The following is a 17,354-nucleotide window of genomic DNA, read 5'->3' as shown; positions in this document are numbered from 1 at the left end:
GGTCTCGAACTCCTGACCTCCTGATCTGCCCGCCTTGGCCTCCCAAAGTGCTGGGATTACAGGTGTGAGCCCATGACCAGCCTGTAAGTCAATCTTAATCCTACAGAAGTAAATGTAATACAAATAGAACTATAGCATATAAATGAAGAAATATTAGGTTGGTGCAAAAATATATTCATCCCATTCATTCATTAAAGCCAGGTAGCTAGGCACTGTGGTAGGTGGGGAGATCAGGAAGATAGCCACATGAGGACAGGAGAAGAAAGTTCATAGGTTATTAGGTGAATAAGCAAATACAAGACTTATTGATCCTAAATGATGATGATCACTTACTGTTTGATCATCAAAGGATAAAGATCACTTACTGTTTTAAGCCCTCTGCAAATGTCAATTCATTCATTCTTCACAATCATCCTTTGAGGTAAGCAGTATTATCACAGATGAAGAAACTGAGATCATGCAAAGTAAAGTAACTTGCTGGAGAGCGTTCAGATAGTGTGTGGTAGAGCTAGGATTTGAATCTAAGCAATCTGATTTCAGAGGCTGTGCCCTAAAGGGAAATAAAAGAGGAGACTACTTTAATATTGTGGTAAAAACAATGCTATCTGTTCATCATACTATTTCATTTCTTCCCTAAGCATACAAGAAGACCATATTTTCCAGGTCCCTAGACTTTAAATGGGCTGTATGACTAATTCTGGCTAATGGAACATGGGTGGACGTAAAAAAAAATCTCATACAGTGATGGCTTCCCAAAATGGAAGGAGCTTGGGTCTCTGAGTTACTACTTAGAGGACAGTCCCCATCAGGTACATCTTTATTGAGATTCGTGAGCATGAGAAATAAACTCTTACTCTGTTAAGTTACCAAGATTTTGGAGTTTTAATGGCAGCTAGTGTAAATTATACTAATAGAAACACTTTAATTTAAATGTTTTAAAATTATGAAATATTTAAAAATATTGAAAAGTACAGAATATATTAACAATCAGATCTCTATCCCCCGATTTAATAGATATTAATATTGTCACATTTCCTTTATGTTTTTCTTCCAGAAATCCATAAGATAAAATAGCTAGTAACCAACAAAGCATCATCTTATCCTTTAGCCCTCCCTAGAAGTAACTACTATCCTACAGGTGGTATATATCATCCGCATTTATATTTTTTACTTTTACTACAATATACTGAATATTATTGAGTATTATTTTGTGTGTTTTCTTTTTCTTTCTTTTTTTTTTTTTTTTTTTTTTGAGATAAGGTCTCGCTCTATTGCCCAGGCTGGCATGCAGTGGTGTGATCTCAGCTCTCTGCAACCTCTGACTTCCAGGCCCCAGCAATCCTCCCACCTCAGCCTCCCGAGTAGTTGGGACTACAGGTGCATGCCATCACCCCTAGCCAATTTCTTGTATTTTTTTGTAGAGACAGAGTGTTGTCGTGTTGACCAGGCTGGTCTCGAACTCCTGGGCTCAGGTGATCTGCCCGCTTTGGCCTCCCAAAGTGCTGGTATTACAGGCATCAGCTACTATGTCCGGCTTTTGTATGCTTTTAAAATGGACACAAATAGTATCAAAAAGTTTGCTTTTTCTCATTCAGTATTGTTTTTAAGATGTATCCATGTTGGTTTACATAGCTGTAATACATTTGAACAGTTACGTAAAAATATAGTTATTTATTTATTTATTTTTTATTTTATTTTTGAGACAGAGTCCTGCTCTGTCACTCAGGCTGGAGTGCAGTGGTGGATCTTGGCTCACTGCAACCTGCGCCTCCCGGGTTCAAGCAATTCTCGTGCCTCAGTCTCCCAAGCAGCTGGGATTACAGGCTTGCACCACCACGCTCAGCTAGATTTTTTTTTTTTTTTTTTTTTTTTTTTAGTAGAGACAGAGTTTTCATCATGTTGGCCAGGCTGGTCTGGAACTCCTGGCCTCAAGCAATTCGCTTGCCTCAGCCTCCCAAAGTGCTGGGATTACAGGTATGAGCCACCATGCCTGGGCAAAAATATAGTAGCTTACTTATCTATTCTCCTACTGAGAGACAGTTAAGATCATTCATATTTTCTTGCTTCTACAAATAAAGCTGCAATGAAGTTCCTTGTACATGCCTAATGTAAGATAGTCAGGAAGGTCTCTCTGAGGATTTTATCATTAAAACTGATTCTTGAAGGATGAAAAGCCAGCCAGGAAACAATATTTCAAGTATCTGCAACATAATGCAAGATATCTTCAGTGGGAGGGAATGGCATGTACTATGTAACCAGTGAAGTTACAGTGTAGTAAGGGAATAAGCGGCAGGAGATGGGGAGTTTATTGAAATTTCTGTGAGTTGAATAGATATCTTTAAAAATAGAAAAGTATTATTTATGAAAAATAATATTCTAAAGAAAAATAGGGTGAAAATTCAGCAATAGGACTATGAAACTTACTGTGCTTGAATTATTGGAGACCAGAGAGGTAAAGTAAACGAAAGCTCCTGAGTGCAGTGATATCCCACCTCCCAACCAGATAGTGTTACCAAAATGCCAGGGGTTTGGTCTAGGTCCCATTGCTCCCTGCACAGAAAGCCAATCACTGAGACAACGACTATTGTCAGGGAAGTAATCATTCCATCTCTCTGACTGACTAAAATTGGGGGTTTATATAGTGGGAAAGGAATATAACTACATGTGGGTAAACAGGAATTAGGGAGAGGTAAGGAAATCATGAAGAATGAGGGACCTGGCTTCTCATTGTCTAGATATGGTGACCTGGTTTCGGTTTCTTGAAACTATCTGGGAGGCGTGAGGGTTATTTTCCTGAGAAAGGAACTCAGTTAAGACAAATATAAGTTTCAAGCTTTAAAACTGGAAGGGTTAATATCTATGTTTATTTTAAAAGACTGTAAACATCGGTTCTATGTGACAATTGGGCTGATTCCAGTAATATAGCCACTTGGCAAACATAGGAAGGGCTAGTAGAATAAATTAATGGGGAAAGAACGAAAATGTTAGTATGTTTGGCTGAGTTACTAAAGAAATGACCCATATTTAAAGCACTTTTGGAAAGTTTCCAATTTATCATTTTAAAGCTTACAGTAAAATATTTGACACTATAGTATAGGTACATACTTCTTTCATTCACATTTTTCAGTTGTTCCTCTATTTGGTGATCACATGATTCACACTTCAGATCGTTTCAGAACTAGCAGCATGATATTTTCTCAGCTCTTAAATTGACTGAAATGCTTCAGATGTTTCATGAGATTAATCTGATTTTAACAAAAGGAACAAAAAAGATTGCAAAACATGGAGAAAAAGGGGAAATTCCTTTAAAGCCTTTTTGATGGAAAAATGAAATTATGATACGTATGGTTTCATTTAATGTACAGCTGCCCCTCAGACTCAAAAGGGTTGAAAAGGAATTGAAAAGTATTTTTTTCATTATTTCGATAAGATTTGCAATCACTTCTATCCAAAATGGAAAGCAACAGCAGAAACTGCATTCATTCAACAGATGCGGCATTCATAGTCAAGTCGAGGAGGAACCATGGGCATGGTCTGACCAACCTAGAAAAAAATGAGAACATTGTAATGACTTTGCATTTAGAATAAAACCCAAACTTCTTACTGTGGCCTCTAAAGCCATTAGCAGAGTAGCCTTTGCCTGCCTCTCTATGCAAATTAAAACCACACAATTAATTTGTGTAGGGAGCAAACAAATTTTGTTAGAATGTCTATAATCAAAAAGATGAAAGATAACAAGTGTTGGTGAAGGTGTGGAGAAAAGGGAACCCTTGTACACTATTTGATGTGAATGTAAATTCGTAGTACACCCATTTTGGAAAACAGTATGGAGGTTCCTTAAGAAACTAAAAATAGAATTACTACAGGATGCAGCAATCTCACTTCTGGGTATATATCCAAAGGAACTGAAATCAGCATGTTGAAGAGATGTCTGCACTCCCATGTTCACTGCACCATTATTCATAATAGCTAAGATGTGGCATCAAAGTGTCCATCAACCAATGAACGAATTAAAAAATGAGATATAAATACACAACAGAATACTATTCAGCCTTAAAAAAGAATTAAATTCAGGCCAGGCATGATGGCTCACGCCTGTAATCCCAGCACTTTGGGAGGCCAACGTGGGTGGATCACCTGAGATCAGGAGTTTGAGACCAGCCTGGCCAACATGGCCATCTCTATTAAAAATACAAAAAAAAAAAAAAAAATTAGCTAGGCGTGGTGGCACGCGCCTGTAATACCAGCTACTCAGGAGGCTGAGGCAGGAGAATCGCTTGAACCTGGGAGGCGAGGTTGCAGTGAGCCAAGATCGCGCCACTGCACTCCAGCTTGCGCGACAGAGCAAGACTCTGTCCCAAAAAAAAAAAAAAAAAAAAAAAAAGAAGTAGACAAGTAGAGAGTAGAATGGTGGTTACCACCAGAGGCTGGGTAGGGCAGTGGATGGGGAAAGGGGTAATATTAGTCAAAGGGTACAAAGTTTCGGTTAGACAGGAGGAATAAGTTCTGGTGATCTATTGCACAGCAATGTGACTACAATTAACAATAACCTTTTGTATCTTCCTAAATTGCTAAAAGTGGATTTTAAATGTTCTCACCAAAAGAAGTAAGTATGTATATCATTTGATAGATATGTTAATAGCCTGATTTGCTCATTCCACAATGGTTACATGTTTCAAAACATCACATTGTATGCCATAAGTATATACTATCAACCATTAAAAATAAAAATAACATTTAAAAATGAGGTAGCTGCCTTCCAGCAACTGTATCTGTAGGGGGTATAAATAATCCCAATGCATTTTAATAACTAGCACAATGATATTCTTTTCCAATGTGCTTTAGGACCGCAAAGGGAGGGAACAAGTGAGGTTACACCTTCAGAAGCAGATGAGCCGCTTTCAACAATGATAAAGAATTACTCAAGTGATGACAGCAAGAGTATTCTAACCTTAGGGACATCATGAACATCCCTTACACCTAAGAGGAGATGAAACTGCAAAAAGATGTTTGAAAGGGGTCGCAGCAACGAATGCTTCTAATGGTGAATCTCTACGTTAGCTGCATACTAGAATCTCCTTGGGAAAGTTCAAAAAATCCCCAAGCCCAGACCTCACGCCAGACCAATTAAATCTGAATCTATAGGGGTGGAACCCCATAGACCTAAGTATTTAAACAAACAAACAAAACTCAGATAATTCCAAAGTGCAGCCGAGGTTGAGAATCGCTGTTTTAAAGCAGGTGCAAAAAATTAAACGTGGACTTTGATAGGGGGACGGTGGTAGGCATGGATGAACTGAAAAGCCCTTCAGAATAGAGCGGTGACTGCGAGAGCAAGGACAAAAACTATATGAGAGCCCGTGGCAGGAGATTTAAGGGCCGTTCTCGTGTGGGACTGACAGGATTTGGGGGACGGTGACGCCCTCAGCATACACCCGACTCTATTAAAGTTGAGTTATTCTGCCAGCGGCCCTGTCCCTACCCGCAATCATATTTTCTAGCACCTTTTCCCACAGTTTGAAAAAAAAAAAAAAAAAAAGGGCGAAAACGTTCTCCCACGTAACGCGCCGTGGACGTGTATGGGAGGAGCAAAGGCCTGAGAATCACAAGCGCGCGGCCGCTACCATTTCTTCGCGATTCCAGAACCAGAATTCACGAACATTTAGAGGAGGCCTCCCTCGGCTGTGTTTGTGCCCCACTTACGGAGCGATGGTGGATTTCTCTGGGCAAATTGTCGCCTTTACAACGCCAGGGGGCGGAGGCGGGAGGGAGAGCGGCAAGGGTAAGGGCGGGGCAACTGCTGACGTTCCCGCTGACGACTCCGACTCAGCCCTCACCCTGGTTTCCGGCGGCGCGCGGCTCCCTTTTCCGCTCTCCCGCGCGCGCACACAGGTACCGCCTCACTCCCACGCGCCCCCCAGCGCTGCCGCGCTAGACAGCTGAGAGAACAGACACAGACCTGTCGGAAGGTCCTCTGCAGGTCCCCCTTCCGCTCTGCCGATCGACTTCCGCCTCGGGCAGTCAACATGTACGTTGCGGCTGTCTGGCGAAGCTGCTTCTGAGCGTTTGCGGAGGCGCAGCTTCCCCTCTGCGGGGCCGCCCTGCTTCCCCCCGATCCCCGCCTCCCCCCGCCCCTCGCTCCCGTCCCTGGGGTCGGCGGACTTCTCGCTACATGGGGGCGGGCTTCCGCGGTCGGCGCACGGCTTCCTGTTCTGAGGCGGCCCGGCGGTAGGCGGTGGCGACTCTGCCCGCTCCCGTTTCGGCGCGGTGACCGAGCGCCCGGGAGGCTCGAGGACCGCATCGTGTGCCGTTGCGCCAAGCCCGGTCCTGCGCCGCCATGGCCCCAGTGCAGCTGGAGAACCACCAGCTGGTCCCGCCCGGAGGCGGCGGCGGGGGCAGCGGCGGACCCCCGTCAGCCCCAGCCCCTCCTCCCCCGGGAGCCGCCGTGGCGGCGGCCGCTGCAGCTGCGGCTAGCCCGGGCTACCGGCTGAGCACCCTCATTGAATTTCTGCTGCACCGGGCCTACTCGGAGCTTATGGTGTTGACGGACCTGTAAGTGCCCCGAAACCCCTGCCTGTTCCCCAGCCCCCCCTTCCCGCCCAACCGGCTGAGACGTTTGCACCTCCCTCTCTCCGAGAGGCTGCTGTGTTCTCCGCTGGACTGCTTAGTCTAGAATTTTTGAACTCCTGGGGTTCAGCGGAGGTGGAGAAGAAGCTTTGTATCTGGGGTCTTCCTGGCAACGATGCAACCGAGACTTGTTAATTTTGCGTGTTGTTACACTTCCACTGAAAATTGTATGAAATTTTTGTCCGAGTTCCCGACAGAACTCTCTTGATTTCTTGGCTGGAATACATAATATTCGAGCTTTCAGAAAAAACTCCATAGACGGGAAATTTGTATTACAGCCTCTTGACGATACGTTTTAAATGTAAGCTGTTATTGCTTCTAAGTTAATAGAGGAGCTACATGCGTTGTGTATAAAATACAAATTTGAATTCAAAGTACTTTTTTCTGGAACTTTTGAGTGTTTGAGGTCTTAATGAAGTTAGTGTGAGTAAAATTTTTTTTGTATGTAGTCTGTTATTTCTTGGAGTATGAAGGGGGTTTATAAATCACCTAGTTACCCATGAAATGCCTTGGGGCATGATTAAGTTGTTAATCCCTTCAGAATAGGATCAGAATATACTAATGAATTTCAGTGTGTGAAGAAAAGGCACCGTAACATTTTGAGACTCAGTTGTACATCTTATAACCCAGGTTCAGAAAAAGTTAATCAGAATTTTATTTTTTATCTATTGCAAGACTTCAGATCAGGGTTATCAGTTGAGATACATTAGTATGCAGATATTAGGCTGTAAAGCGTCACAGTAATTCGTTTTTAGAGATTGATAACAGATACTTGTTTGCAGATGGCTGAAAGAATAGGCTCCACTTACTCCTGTAAAACGTCATTCTCAGTTTTGATGTACTGTACTTTTTTGAATGGGACAGAAAAAAGTAGAGTTAAAGAAGCCTGCCCATGGCTAATGAGAAATTTAAATAGCTGTCAGGATTAGGGACTATTGTAATGACATACCTCTCTGCACCATTTATTGTTGGATTTCATAAAAATCCAATAAAATATCCATGAGAAAGTTTAATGTATGTGAAGGTCACTGTCCTATATAGAGCTATGGAAAAAAAAATGTTGAAAACTGATGCTATCGGTGGTGTAGTTTGCTTTTCCATAGGGGATTTGTAGAAATTCCTTGAATTGTGGTTTTTTGTCTTTTTACTATTTTAGGAGTTGGTGTATGAAGAGAGGAACATCTGTTTTATTGCTGTAGAATAAGTATGTAGTTATAGTCCCACACCCTTTATATGATGATTCCCATATTTGTATCTCCAGCACAGACCTCTCTGATGAACTCCAGACTCTATATCCAGATGCCTACATTTCAGTATCTTGATAGGCGTTTCAACATAGCAACTCCAGGACCAAACTCCTGATTCCACTGTCCTCCCTCCTGCAAAACCTTCTTTGCTATCTCACTAAATAGTATCTCCATTCTTCCTCACTGCAGCCTCTTGACCTGGGCTCAACTGCTCCTCCTGCCTCAGCCTCCCAAATAGCTGGAACTACAGGCATGTGCCACCACGCCCAGCTAATTTTTTAATTTTTGATAGAGACAAGAGTCTCACTATGTTGCCCAGGCTGATCTTGAACTCCTGGGCTTTAAGCAATCCTCCCACCTCTGCCTCCCAGACTTTTTTTTTTTTTTGAGACAGAGTCTCACTGTTGCCCAGGCTGGAGTGCAGTGGTGTGATCTCGGCTTGCTGCAGCCTCCGCCTCCCGGGTTCCAGTGATTCTTGTGCCTCAGCCTCCTGAGTAGCTGCGATTGCAGGCATGCACCACCACACCTGGTTAATTTTTGTATTTTTAGTAGAGATGGGATTTCACCATGTTGACCAGTCTGGTCTCAAACTCCCAACTTCAGGTAATCTAATCTCCTTGGCCTCCCAAAATGCTGGGATTACAGGTGTGAGCCATCCCGCCCAGCCTCCAAACCTTCTTGATGTTTCTTGTTAGTGCCTAGCACGGTGCCATCTTCAAGCCCTTGCTTTTTCCCTAGAAATCTGTGTGGATTGCTTTCTCATTAGTCCTTTAGGTCCTTGTTTACATACAATTTATCAGAAAGATTTTCTCTGACCACCTATAAAATAGTACTCTGCCCCTTCACTCTATCCTTCTTACTTGCTGCTCTATTTTTCTTTACAGCACTTATTGCCACCTGACATTATTAGTTTGTTGTTCGTTCCCACCCCATAAGGACAGAGATTTTGATTTGTTTATGACTTTCCCTGGGGCCTAGAACAATGCCTGGCACACAGGGCTTAACTAAGTATTTATTGATTTAATACATGAATGTTTAGAATTGTCATAAATCAATATATGGTTTGATAGACGAAATAACTAGTGTTTGATAAATCAGTAGGGTGACTAGTTTGCAAGAATCTGTTGTACACTTCAAAATAGCTAGAAGAGAATAATTCAGATGTTTCCAGCATAAAGAAAAATATTTAAGGTGATGGATATCACAAGTACACTGATTTGATCTTTACAAATTATATAAATGTATGAAATTATATGTACTGTGAAACCATACATCTTTAATGCATCAATAAAAATATTGTTCAAAAAGAATTGTAAATCATGGGAAATTTAATAGGAAAAGTTATTTTTGCTCTTGATACACAGGTATACTAAAAAACTTTTTTCACTTTTGATTGTGGTAATTATTAATAAAATTAGTTTGGAAACTTACCATGGAAGTTCCTAAATAGTATATTTTCCCTAAAAACTGTCAGGATTAATATGTTAATGTAGAGCCCCTGTTCTAGCTATACTTCATGAGTCTTTAGGGAAACAGTTACTTATTTCAGTAACAAGTGATGCTTGTGTGTGAACTATCGAAGGTAAAAAGGACAACCTTGGCAACTTAGGTGGTTTTGTTTTGGTCTCAGATTTCTGGGTTTTTCTGCTTGTCCACCTCCCTTCCCCCTCAACATACACGCTCTCATCCTAGAGTTTACTCTTTGCCTTGACTTTTTAGAGACCTAGGTTCTACTCTTTATTATTTTTTGAGATAGGGTCTTGCTCTGTCACCCAGGCTGTAATGCAGTGGCACAATCATGGCTCACTGCAGCCTGAACTTCCAGGGCTCAGGTGATTCTCCCACTTCAGCCTTCCAAGTAGCTGGACTACTTGCCACCACACTTGGCTAATATGTATTATTTGTAGAGATGGGGTTGCCGTGTTGCTTAGGCTGGTCCCAAACTCCCGAACTCAAGTGATCTGCAGCCCAACCCCCGCCCCCCGCCAAGCCTCCCAAAGCGCTGGGATTACAGGTATGAGCCATGTACCTGCCCCCCCCCCCTTTTTTTTTTTAACTTCTTTTAATTAAAATCAGAAAATGCCAGGATCTCAGTCATGGCATCTTGTCTTATTGTGCTTTGGTGTAAATAAATTTCTATGCCTTACCTCCCAACATTTGCATTTTAGAGATTTTACCCTATGTGGTAACTTTCTTATCCATAAAAGAATTTCAAATAGATTAGGAGGAATAGGGGAAAGGGGAGGCAGGCAGCAAAGCCTGTCTTTTGTCCCTGAACTGATGCTGCCTCTGACATAAGATGGTCGTTTTAGGGTCTCTGAGGCAGGTAGGAGGAGTGGGAACAATGATTGCTGTTCTTTCTACCCCCAGAGGCTCTACTCCCCTTCTCCCCTTATAGATACCCATCGTTCTCATTCTCCCCCTCCCTTGAGGTGAAGACAGGGGAAGGGCTGTGGATTCTCAAGGAGTGTTCTCAGGAGGTTTGGCATGTAGAGGAACTTGCCAGTAGCTGCCTTTATTTGCAGTCTTCTAACAGGACCTTAATTTCTGCTTCATCCCTCTGGTCTTCATCCCACCTAGCTCTCTTTATCATTCTGACCATAACTTTAACTTCCATCTCACTGTCTACCCTAAGAATAGCAGGTAACTATAAGCCAGAGCTCATTTTAATATTTTCTCCTCCTTGTACTTTGAACCTCTGGAAGTAGTTTTAGTTTCTGTTCCTGTGGCACATGGGTGGGAGACAATCTAAATGGCTGGGTGTGTATACTTCAAGAACTGATTAGCTGTGAAAGAGGCATGAGAGTTGTTTAGGCCATTGAATCTTGGACTGTGGGATAGAGGTTAACAGAATGTGGCAATTCAGGAGGCATTAAGGATCTTTCTAGACATCAGTGGATGTGAATGTTAAATGGTATAACTTATCTGGGAAGAAGCTGACATTGGTTGCTGGCTATCAATATTGGAGGACTAGCAAAAAGAAATTTAAAAATCCTATTGGAGCTGTTTAAAAGCAATAAAACATTTTTCATCTAACCACCATGCAACATAATTACTGTAAAACCCTTGACATACACTGGCCCTTTTGTATGCTTAGCTTCCAGTTTTGTCCACCATAACACAACATGGAGGGATTATTGCTTGGAAACAGGTATCCATTGGATACAGGGAGGCTGGCAACAAAGTAGTAAGTTCTGCATCTGTGACCATTTTGGTTTTAAAATAATCTTTTTTCTGTTACCCTATGATATAGTGTGCTAATGTGGGACTTGGGCTTTTTAAATGTTTGAGGTTCATGCAATACGTTTTGAAGTATTTTGAATGGAGAGAAATGTTCTTTGGTTGGTTTTTGCCTTACAACCATGCTGCTGGAAACTCATAAATCTAAAAAAGCGTAGGTAGCCACATGACCCTGTAGTAGCTGTTTAGCCAGTTTTTCTGAAACATTAATGTATTTAATAGAGTCAAAGTAAAGACTATTATCACATTAGAATGAAGGTATACATGTATTTAATCAATTTGTTTTTTTTTGTTTGTTTTTTTTTTTTTTTTTTTTTTGTCTTAGACTGCCAAGGAAATCTGATGTGGAAAGGTGAGTATGAAAACAAACAAACGAACAAACAAACCCTTAAAGTCTCTTTATTGATCAATCTATGAGTGTTGGTGTGTGGGTATGGGTGGTATAGGGCTGTGGATTGGAAACCTAGGCCCAAAGAGTCTAGAATGATTTTTCACACCATGGGTTTAGGGAGTCCTGGGAAATGTAATTTCCTAACCCTTAACAATAGTTGGTGTGAGACCAGTTCTACATCTTCTATTCTACAAACCTTTATTGAGTGACTGACCTGGTCAAGTCCCTAAGGGTGATATTAAGATGTAGAAGGTATAGTCTGTAAAGGAAGACGCTGAGGAGCAGCAGACTGGCTTTAGAAAGTTGACTGCCACAGGCATGGTGGCATGCGCCTGTAGTCCCAGCTACTCAGGAGGTTGAGGCAGAAGAATTGTTTGAACCCAGGAGGCAGAGGTTGCAGTGAGCCGAGGTCAGGCCACTGCACTCTAGCCTGGGCGACAGAGCGAAACTTTGTCTCAAAAAAAAAAAAAAAAAACAAAGTTGGCTGCTAATTTATCACTTGCAACAATGATGCTATTAAGTATCTTTAGAGAATTGACATTTGCCTGCTGCTCCTACTGTTACATAGTTAACATTTTGGTTCAGTTGGAGCTTGGAGCTTAAGATTTAACTTAAGGCTAAAATGTTTCCAGAGGCCAAAGGAACAAGCTAAATTAAAGTTTCAAAAAAATCATTTGATGGAGATTTAAATTGTAACTACAGTATACGGTACTTGACCATATCTTTGGCACTACTTATGCTCCTTGGTTGATTTTTTTTTTTTTTTTTTAAATACCAAATCACTTGGCAACTTTTTAGCATTTCTTAGTGGCAACACTCCATTGCCAACCCCAGCTTAACTTTTTGATCGACTTAGAGATCAAAAAGGTAGAAGTAAAAGAGACAATTAAGGCAACCTGTGTTATGGTTTGGCTGGTCAGTATTAAAGGGGGAAAACGTTAAGTCAAGGATTTGTTCTGTCTCCTGTGGGGTATGAAGGGAAACTGGGCCTTTGGAAAACTCATGTTCCCTATCACTTGGGACGACATGGTGTCAGAAAACCATGTTACTGTAGTTTACAAGGGGGACATCTCCATTCTAGTAGAGGACTGCATTTGGGAAACCGAATTAATAATAGACAAGTGTGTCTGCTCTGTGAGAGGAGCAGAAACATTGCATCCTCTATAAGCCATTGCTGAGTTAGAGTGAAGGTACTGAGGTTCCCAGCCCTGAGATCTGCTGGATCTTAATGTGTGTTTAACATTTCTGCTGTGTCTCAGTCTTGTCTCATGATCCTTCATAGACACTGGCAAAGAGTTATAATTATGCACTTGATTCTTCTCTTTATAGTACCACTAATCATTGCTGGCCTATCTTTAAGAGAGCCTTTTAGGGTGCTTGTGGGCTATGTGTGCTCTCAGTAGGAGCTAGCCTCTAGCCTTCAGTCAGGATTGTACTTCAGCAAGAACTTTTACTTTGGTGCATTGCGTTATGGTGGTGGTATTGGCAAGATGCAGAGATGTGGATTGGATCTGTAGGTCATTGAACAGCTGTACTAAGATTAATAGGTCAGAGCCTACTTGGAGGGAGGTTGGTGTCCTGCTGGGTCCTGTCATCAGTCCTGGCTTGTTGAATATTTTTTTCAGTGTCTTAGACCATGAAAGATATGATTATCAGTTTTATAGCTGCTATGAAGTTGAGAGATCTAGCTAACACGTTGATTGACATTAGTAAAGCTTTTGGGGCCTTAGGATGAGATAAAAGTACTAATGAGTATTGGGGGAAAAGGAATAATAGTGAGTATAGGATAAAACTAGATATGGACAGACCTTTTATTTTTAGTACTCAAAGTAATTTCTTTAGCTTTGCTTGGATATTTTTTAATGTATCCAAGTTTGTCACTGAAATTAGTTTGGTAAAGAGTTACATAGTTAAGTTCTTTAATTATTCAATTTTTTTTTTTGAGATGGAGTCTCGCTCTGTCGCCCAGGCTAGAGTGCAGTGGCCAGATCTCAGCTCAGCTCACTGCAAGCTCTGCCTCCCGGGTTTACGCCATTCTCCTGCCTCAGCCTCCCGAGTAGCTGGGACTGCAGGCGCCCGCCACCTTGCCTGGCTAGTTTTTTTGTAGTTTTTAGTAGAGACGGGGTTTCACCGTGTTAGCCAGGATGGTCTCGATCTCCTGACCTCGTGATCCGCCTGTCTCGGCCTCCCAAAGTGCTGGGATTACAGGTTTGAGCCACCGCGCCCGGCCTGATTATTCAATCTTTCATGCTGGTGCAGGATGGGAAATGGTGCCCTTTTGTAGAATGAATACAGTTTCAGGCTTTGGTAATGATCAGTTTCAATTCCTTTCACTTACCGAAAGGGTTACTAATTACTTACTAATTAAATTACTCCTAATTTCAGTTATGAGTTGATAATTCATAACTCTTCATTTAATCCCTTCTGTGAACCAGTTTACTTCTACTGCCATATACTGAATTTAGTATATTTTTGTAAACAACTTTTATTACAATATACAATCAATTTAAAAATGTGACTCATTGCTAAAACATTCTATTTGGTTTATTGCTCTGAGGTGAAAAAGCATATGCAGATAGTATACAAAATGTGACAATAGTTCATATTTAGATAAATACTTTAGGTGGCTCATTTTGTAGTGGTTTTAAGCAAAGGCTGATTTATTTATATATTTATTTATTTTTTGCTCAGCTGAAATAAATTGTGAAATACTTTTTCTAATATGTTGGTTCTTTAAGAGTTGTTTTATTTTATAGGAAAATAGAAATAGTGCAGTTTGCTAGCCGGACACGCCAACTCTTCGTTCGATTATTAGCTTTAGTGAAATGGGCTAATAATGCTGGCAAAGTGGAAAAATGTGCGGTGAGTTAAACTTTTTATTTTACTTTGTATAAAATAACTTTTCGGATGTTATGATAGACATTTTAGCTTTAACTATCCTTGCCGATTTGAGTGACGTGAATAATCATATTTCTGAATGATAATGTATATTTCTGCAGAAACTTAGTATTTGTTTATGGACACCTGATCAGAAAGAAGAGGAGGTAGCTGGAGACATCATACATGAGGAGACTTTAAATATGAGACTGGGGAAAAAGGGGGAAAATTGTTAGTTTATATTTGTACGATTCCTTAGAATTTGCAAGGTTCTCCCTTACATTTTGCTTATTAATTCTTGACAATCCTGTGAGAATGGCAGAGTTGGTAATTTTTTTTTCCACTTTTACAGATGATGAAACGATAAGGTTCCTAGAAGTTATATGGCTTCTTCAAGGTCACAGAGGCTGATAACAACATTTTTCTGTTTGTTTATCTACTAATTCTCCAAACCTCTAATAAGCACAGGGTATAGGGGACAGAGGATGGAATCTTCAATAAGGAATAGCCCCTGCCTTCGAGAACCTCATGGTCTTTTGACTATTGAATCACTCTTTGGAATGCAAAGTGACATGCAGTGCAGTGTACCAGAGATGCTAAAATCTACCAGAAATAAAGTTTTATGCTATGTTCAAGAAGCGTTAAGGAATAAAAACTTGATTTTTTTTTTTCAGATTGTTCACTGTTGGCATATAGAAATACTACTGATATTTTGTATGTTGATTTTGTATTCTGCAACTTCACTGAATTTATCAGTTCTAATAGATTTTGGTGGGGTCTTTAGGTTTTTCCAAATATAAGATCATATCATCTGCAAACAAGGATAATTTGACTTCTTCCTTTCCAATTTGGATGCCCTTTCTTTCTTTCTTTTGTCTGATTGCTCTAGCTAGGAGTTCCAGTACTGTGTTGAATAATAGTGGTGAAAATGGGCATCCTTGTCGTGTTCCAGGTCTGAGAGGAAGGGCTTTCAGTTTTTCTCCATTCAGCATGATAATTAGCTGTGGGTCTGTCAAATATGACTTTTATTATGTTGAGGTATGTTCCTTCTATACCCAGTTTTTTGAGGGTTTTTATCATGAAGGGATGTTGAATGCTATTACATGTGTTTTCAGCATCAGTTGAAATGATCACATGGTTTTTATTTTTCATTCTATAGATATGATATATCACATTGATTGATTTGTATATTTTGAACCATCCTTGCATCCCAGGGATAAATCCCACTTGGTCATGACGAACGATCTTTTTAATGTTTTGTTGAATTTGGTTTGCTAGTATTTTGTTGAGAGGATTTTTGTATCAGCATTCATCAGATATATTGGTCTGTAATTTTCTTTTTTTGATTTGTCTTTGTCTGGTTTTGGTATTAGGGTAATACTGGCCTTGTAGAATGAGTTTGGAAGTTTTCCCTCTTCCACTATTTTTTGGAATAGTTTAAGTAGGATTGTTATTAGTTCGTCTTTAAATGTTTGGTAGAATTCAGTAGTGAAGCCATAAGGTCCTGGGCTTTTCTTTGCTGGGAGACAAATTATAATTAATATAATGAATTATAGCTTCAATCTTGTTACTTGTTATTAGTCTGTTTGGGTTTTGAATTTCTTCATGGTTCAATCTTCACATGTTGTATGTGTCTAGGAATTTATCTATTTCCTCTAGATTTTCCAATTTATTGGCATGTAGTTGCTTACAGTAGCCACTAATGATCCTTTGAATTTCTGTGGTATTAGTTGTAATGTTTCCTTTTCATCCCTGATTTTATTCATTTGGGTCTTCTCTCTTTTTTTCTTTGTGAGTCTGGTTAAAGGTTTGTCAATTTTGTTCATTGTTTCAAAAAATCAACTTCTTGTTTCATTGATCTTTTGCATTGTTTTCTTCATTTCAAATTCATTTATTTCTGCCCTGATCTTTAGGTTTCGGGTTTCTCTTGCTTTTATAGTCTTTAAGATGCATCCTTAGGTTATTTATTTGAAGTTTTTCTTCTTTTCTGATGTAGGCACTTATAACTATAACTTTCTTTCTTAGTGCTGCATCCCATAGGTTTTGGTATGTTGTGTTTCCATTATCATTTATTACAAGAAATTTGTAAATTTTCTTCTTAATTTGTTCATTGACCCACTGTTCATTTGGGAGCATATTGTTTCCGTGTGTTTGTATAGTTTCCACAATTCCTCTTAATGTTTTCTAGTTTTATTCCATTGTGGTCAGAGAAGATGCTTGATATTATTTCAGTTTTTCTAAATGTTTTAAGATTTGCTTTGTGGCCTAACATACAGTCTATCCTTGAGAATGATCTATATGCTGAGGAGAAGAATGTGTATCCTGCAGCCTTTGGATAAAATGTTCTGTAAATATCTATTAGGTTTATTTGTTCCGTAGTGCAGATTAAGTTCCATGTTTCTCTGTTGAGTTTCTGTCTGGGAGATCCGTCCAGTGCTGAAAGTGGGGTGTTGAAGTCTGCAGCTATTATTGTATTGACATCTTGCTCTTTAATAATATTAGTATTTGGTTTATGTATCTGGGTGCTCCAGTGTTGGATACATATATGTTTACAATCATATCCTTTTTCTGAATTGACTCCTTTATCATTAATGACCTCGTTTGTCTCTTTTCATAGTTTTTGTCTTGAAATCTATTTTGTCTAAGTATAGCTACTCCTACTCCTTTTTGGTTTCCATTGACATATAAATCTTTTTCCATCCCTTTATTTTCAGTCTGTGTATGTATGTCTTTATAGGTGAATTATGTTTCTTATAGGCAACAGATCATTGAGTCTTGTTTTTTTAAATCCATTCAGCCACTCTGTGCCTTTTTATTAGTTTAGTTCATTTACATTTAGTGTTATTATTGATAAGTAGAGATTTACCCTTGCCGTTTTGTTGTTTTCTAGTTGTTTTGTGGTCTTCTCTTCCTTTTTCCCTTCCTTCTTATCTTCCTTTTAGTGAAGGTGATTTTCTCTGGTGACATGATGT

At 40.0% G+C, this 17,354-nt stretch overlaps 2 protein-coding genes across 6 annotated transcripts in view; one reads left to right on the top strand and one right to left on the bottom strand.

The window, feature by feature from the left end:
- Window positions 1-365: 365 nt before the first annotated feature.
- Window positions 366-6,377, bottom strand: LOC100430800 (putative uncharacterized protein MED14OS). 2 transcript variants are annotated; one of them, XR_013412718.1, is made up of 3 exons: window positions 5,960-6,377; window positions 3,106-3,543; window positions 366-550 (listed from the first exon to the last, which is right to left on the bottom strand). XR_013412718.1 is itself a non-coding variant. In XM_015127217.3 (2 exons), the coding sequence occupies exons 1-2, from the start codon at window positions 6,299-6,301 to the stop codon at window positions 3,484-3,486; spliced, it is 402 nt and encodes a 133-aa protein (XP_014982703.1). In that variant the 3' UTR covers window positions 2,846-3,483. The 2 variants fall into 2 exon arrangements, 1 of the variants encoding a protein (XP_014982703.1); XM_015127217.3 differs by lacking the exon at window positions 366-550 and having other exon boundaries at window positions 2,846-3,543; window positions 5,960-6,301.
- MED14 (mediator complex subunit 14) overlaps window positions 5,864-17,354 on the top strand; it is an 85,946-nt gene continuing 74,455 nt past the window's right edge. For 2 of the 4 annotated variants that reach the window (XM_015127214.2, XM_001085867.4), the window contains exons 1-3: window positions 5,864-6,552; window positions 11,440-11,466; window positions 14,262-14,367. In XM_015127214.2, the coding sequence (XP_014982700.1) occupies window positions 6,338-6,552; window positions 11,440-11,466; window positions 14,262-14,367 (348 nt within the window). In that variant the 5' untranslated portion in view covers window positions 5,864-6,337. The remainder of the gene's footprint in view (window positions 6,553-11,439; window positions 11,467-14,261; window positions 14,368-17,354) is intronic. The other 2 variants (XM_015127216.3, XM_015127215.2) reach the window with 2 other exon arrangements.

This window comes from Macaca mulatta, chromosome X, assembly GCF_049350105.2.
Source record: "Macaca mulatta isolate MMU2019108-1 chromosome X, T2T-MMU8v2.0, whole genome shotgun sequence".
In the NCBI taxonomy this organism is placed as follows: domain Eukaryota; kingdom Metazoa; phylum Chordata; class Mammalia; order Primates; family Cercopithecidae; genus Macaca; species Macaca mulatta.
Note: the sequence above shows the minus strand (reverse complement) of the source record. Positions and strands in the feature narration are given on the sequence as shown.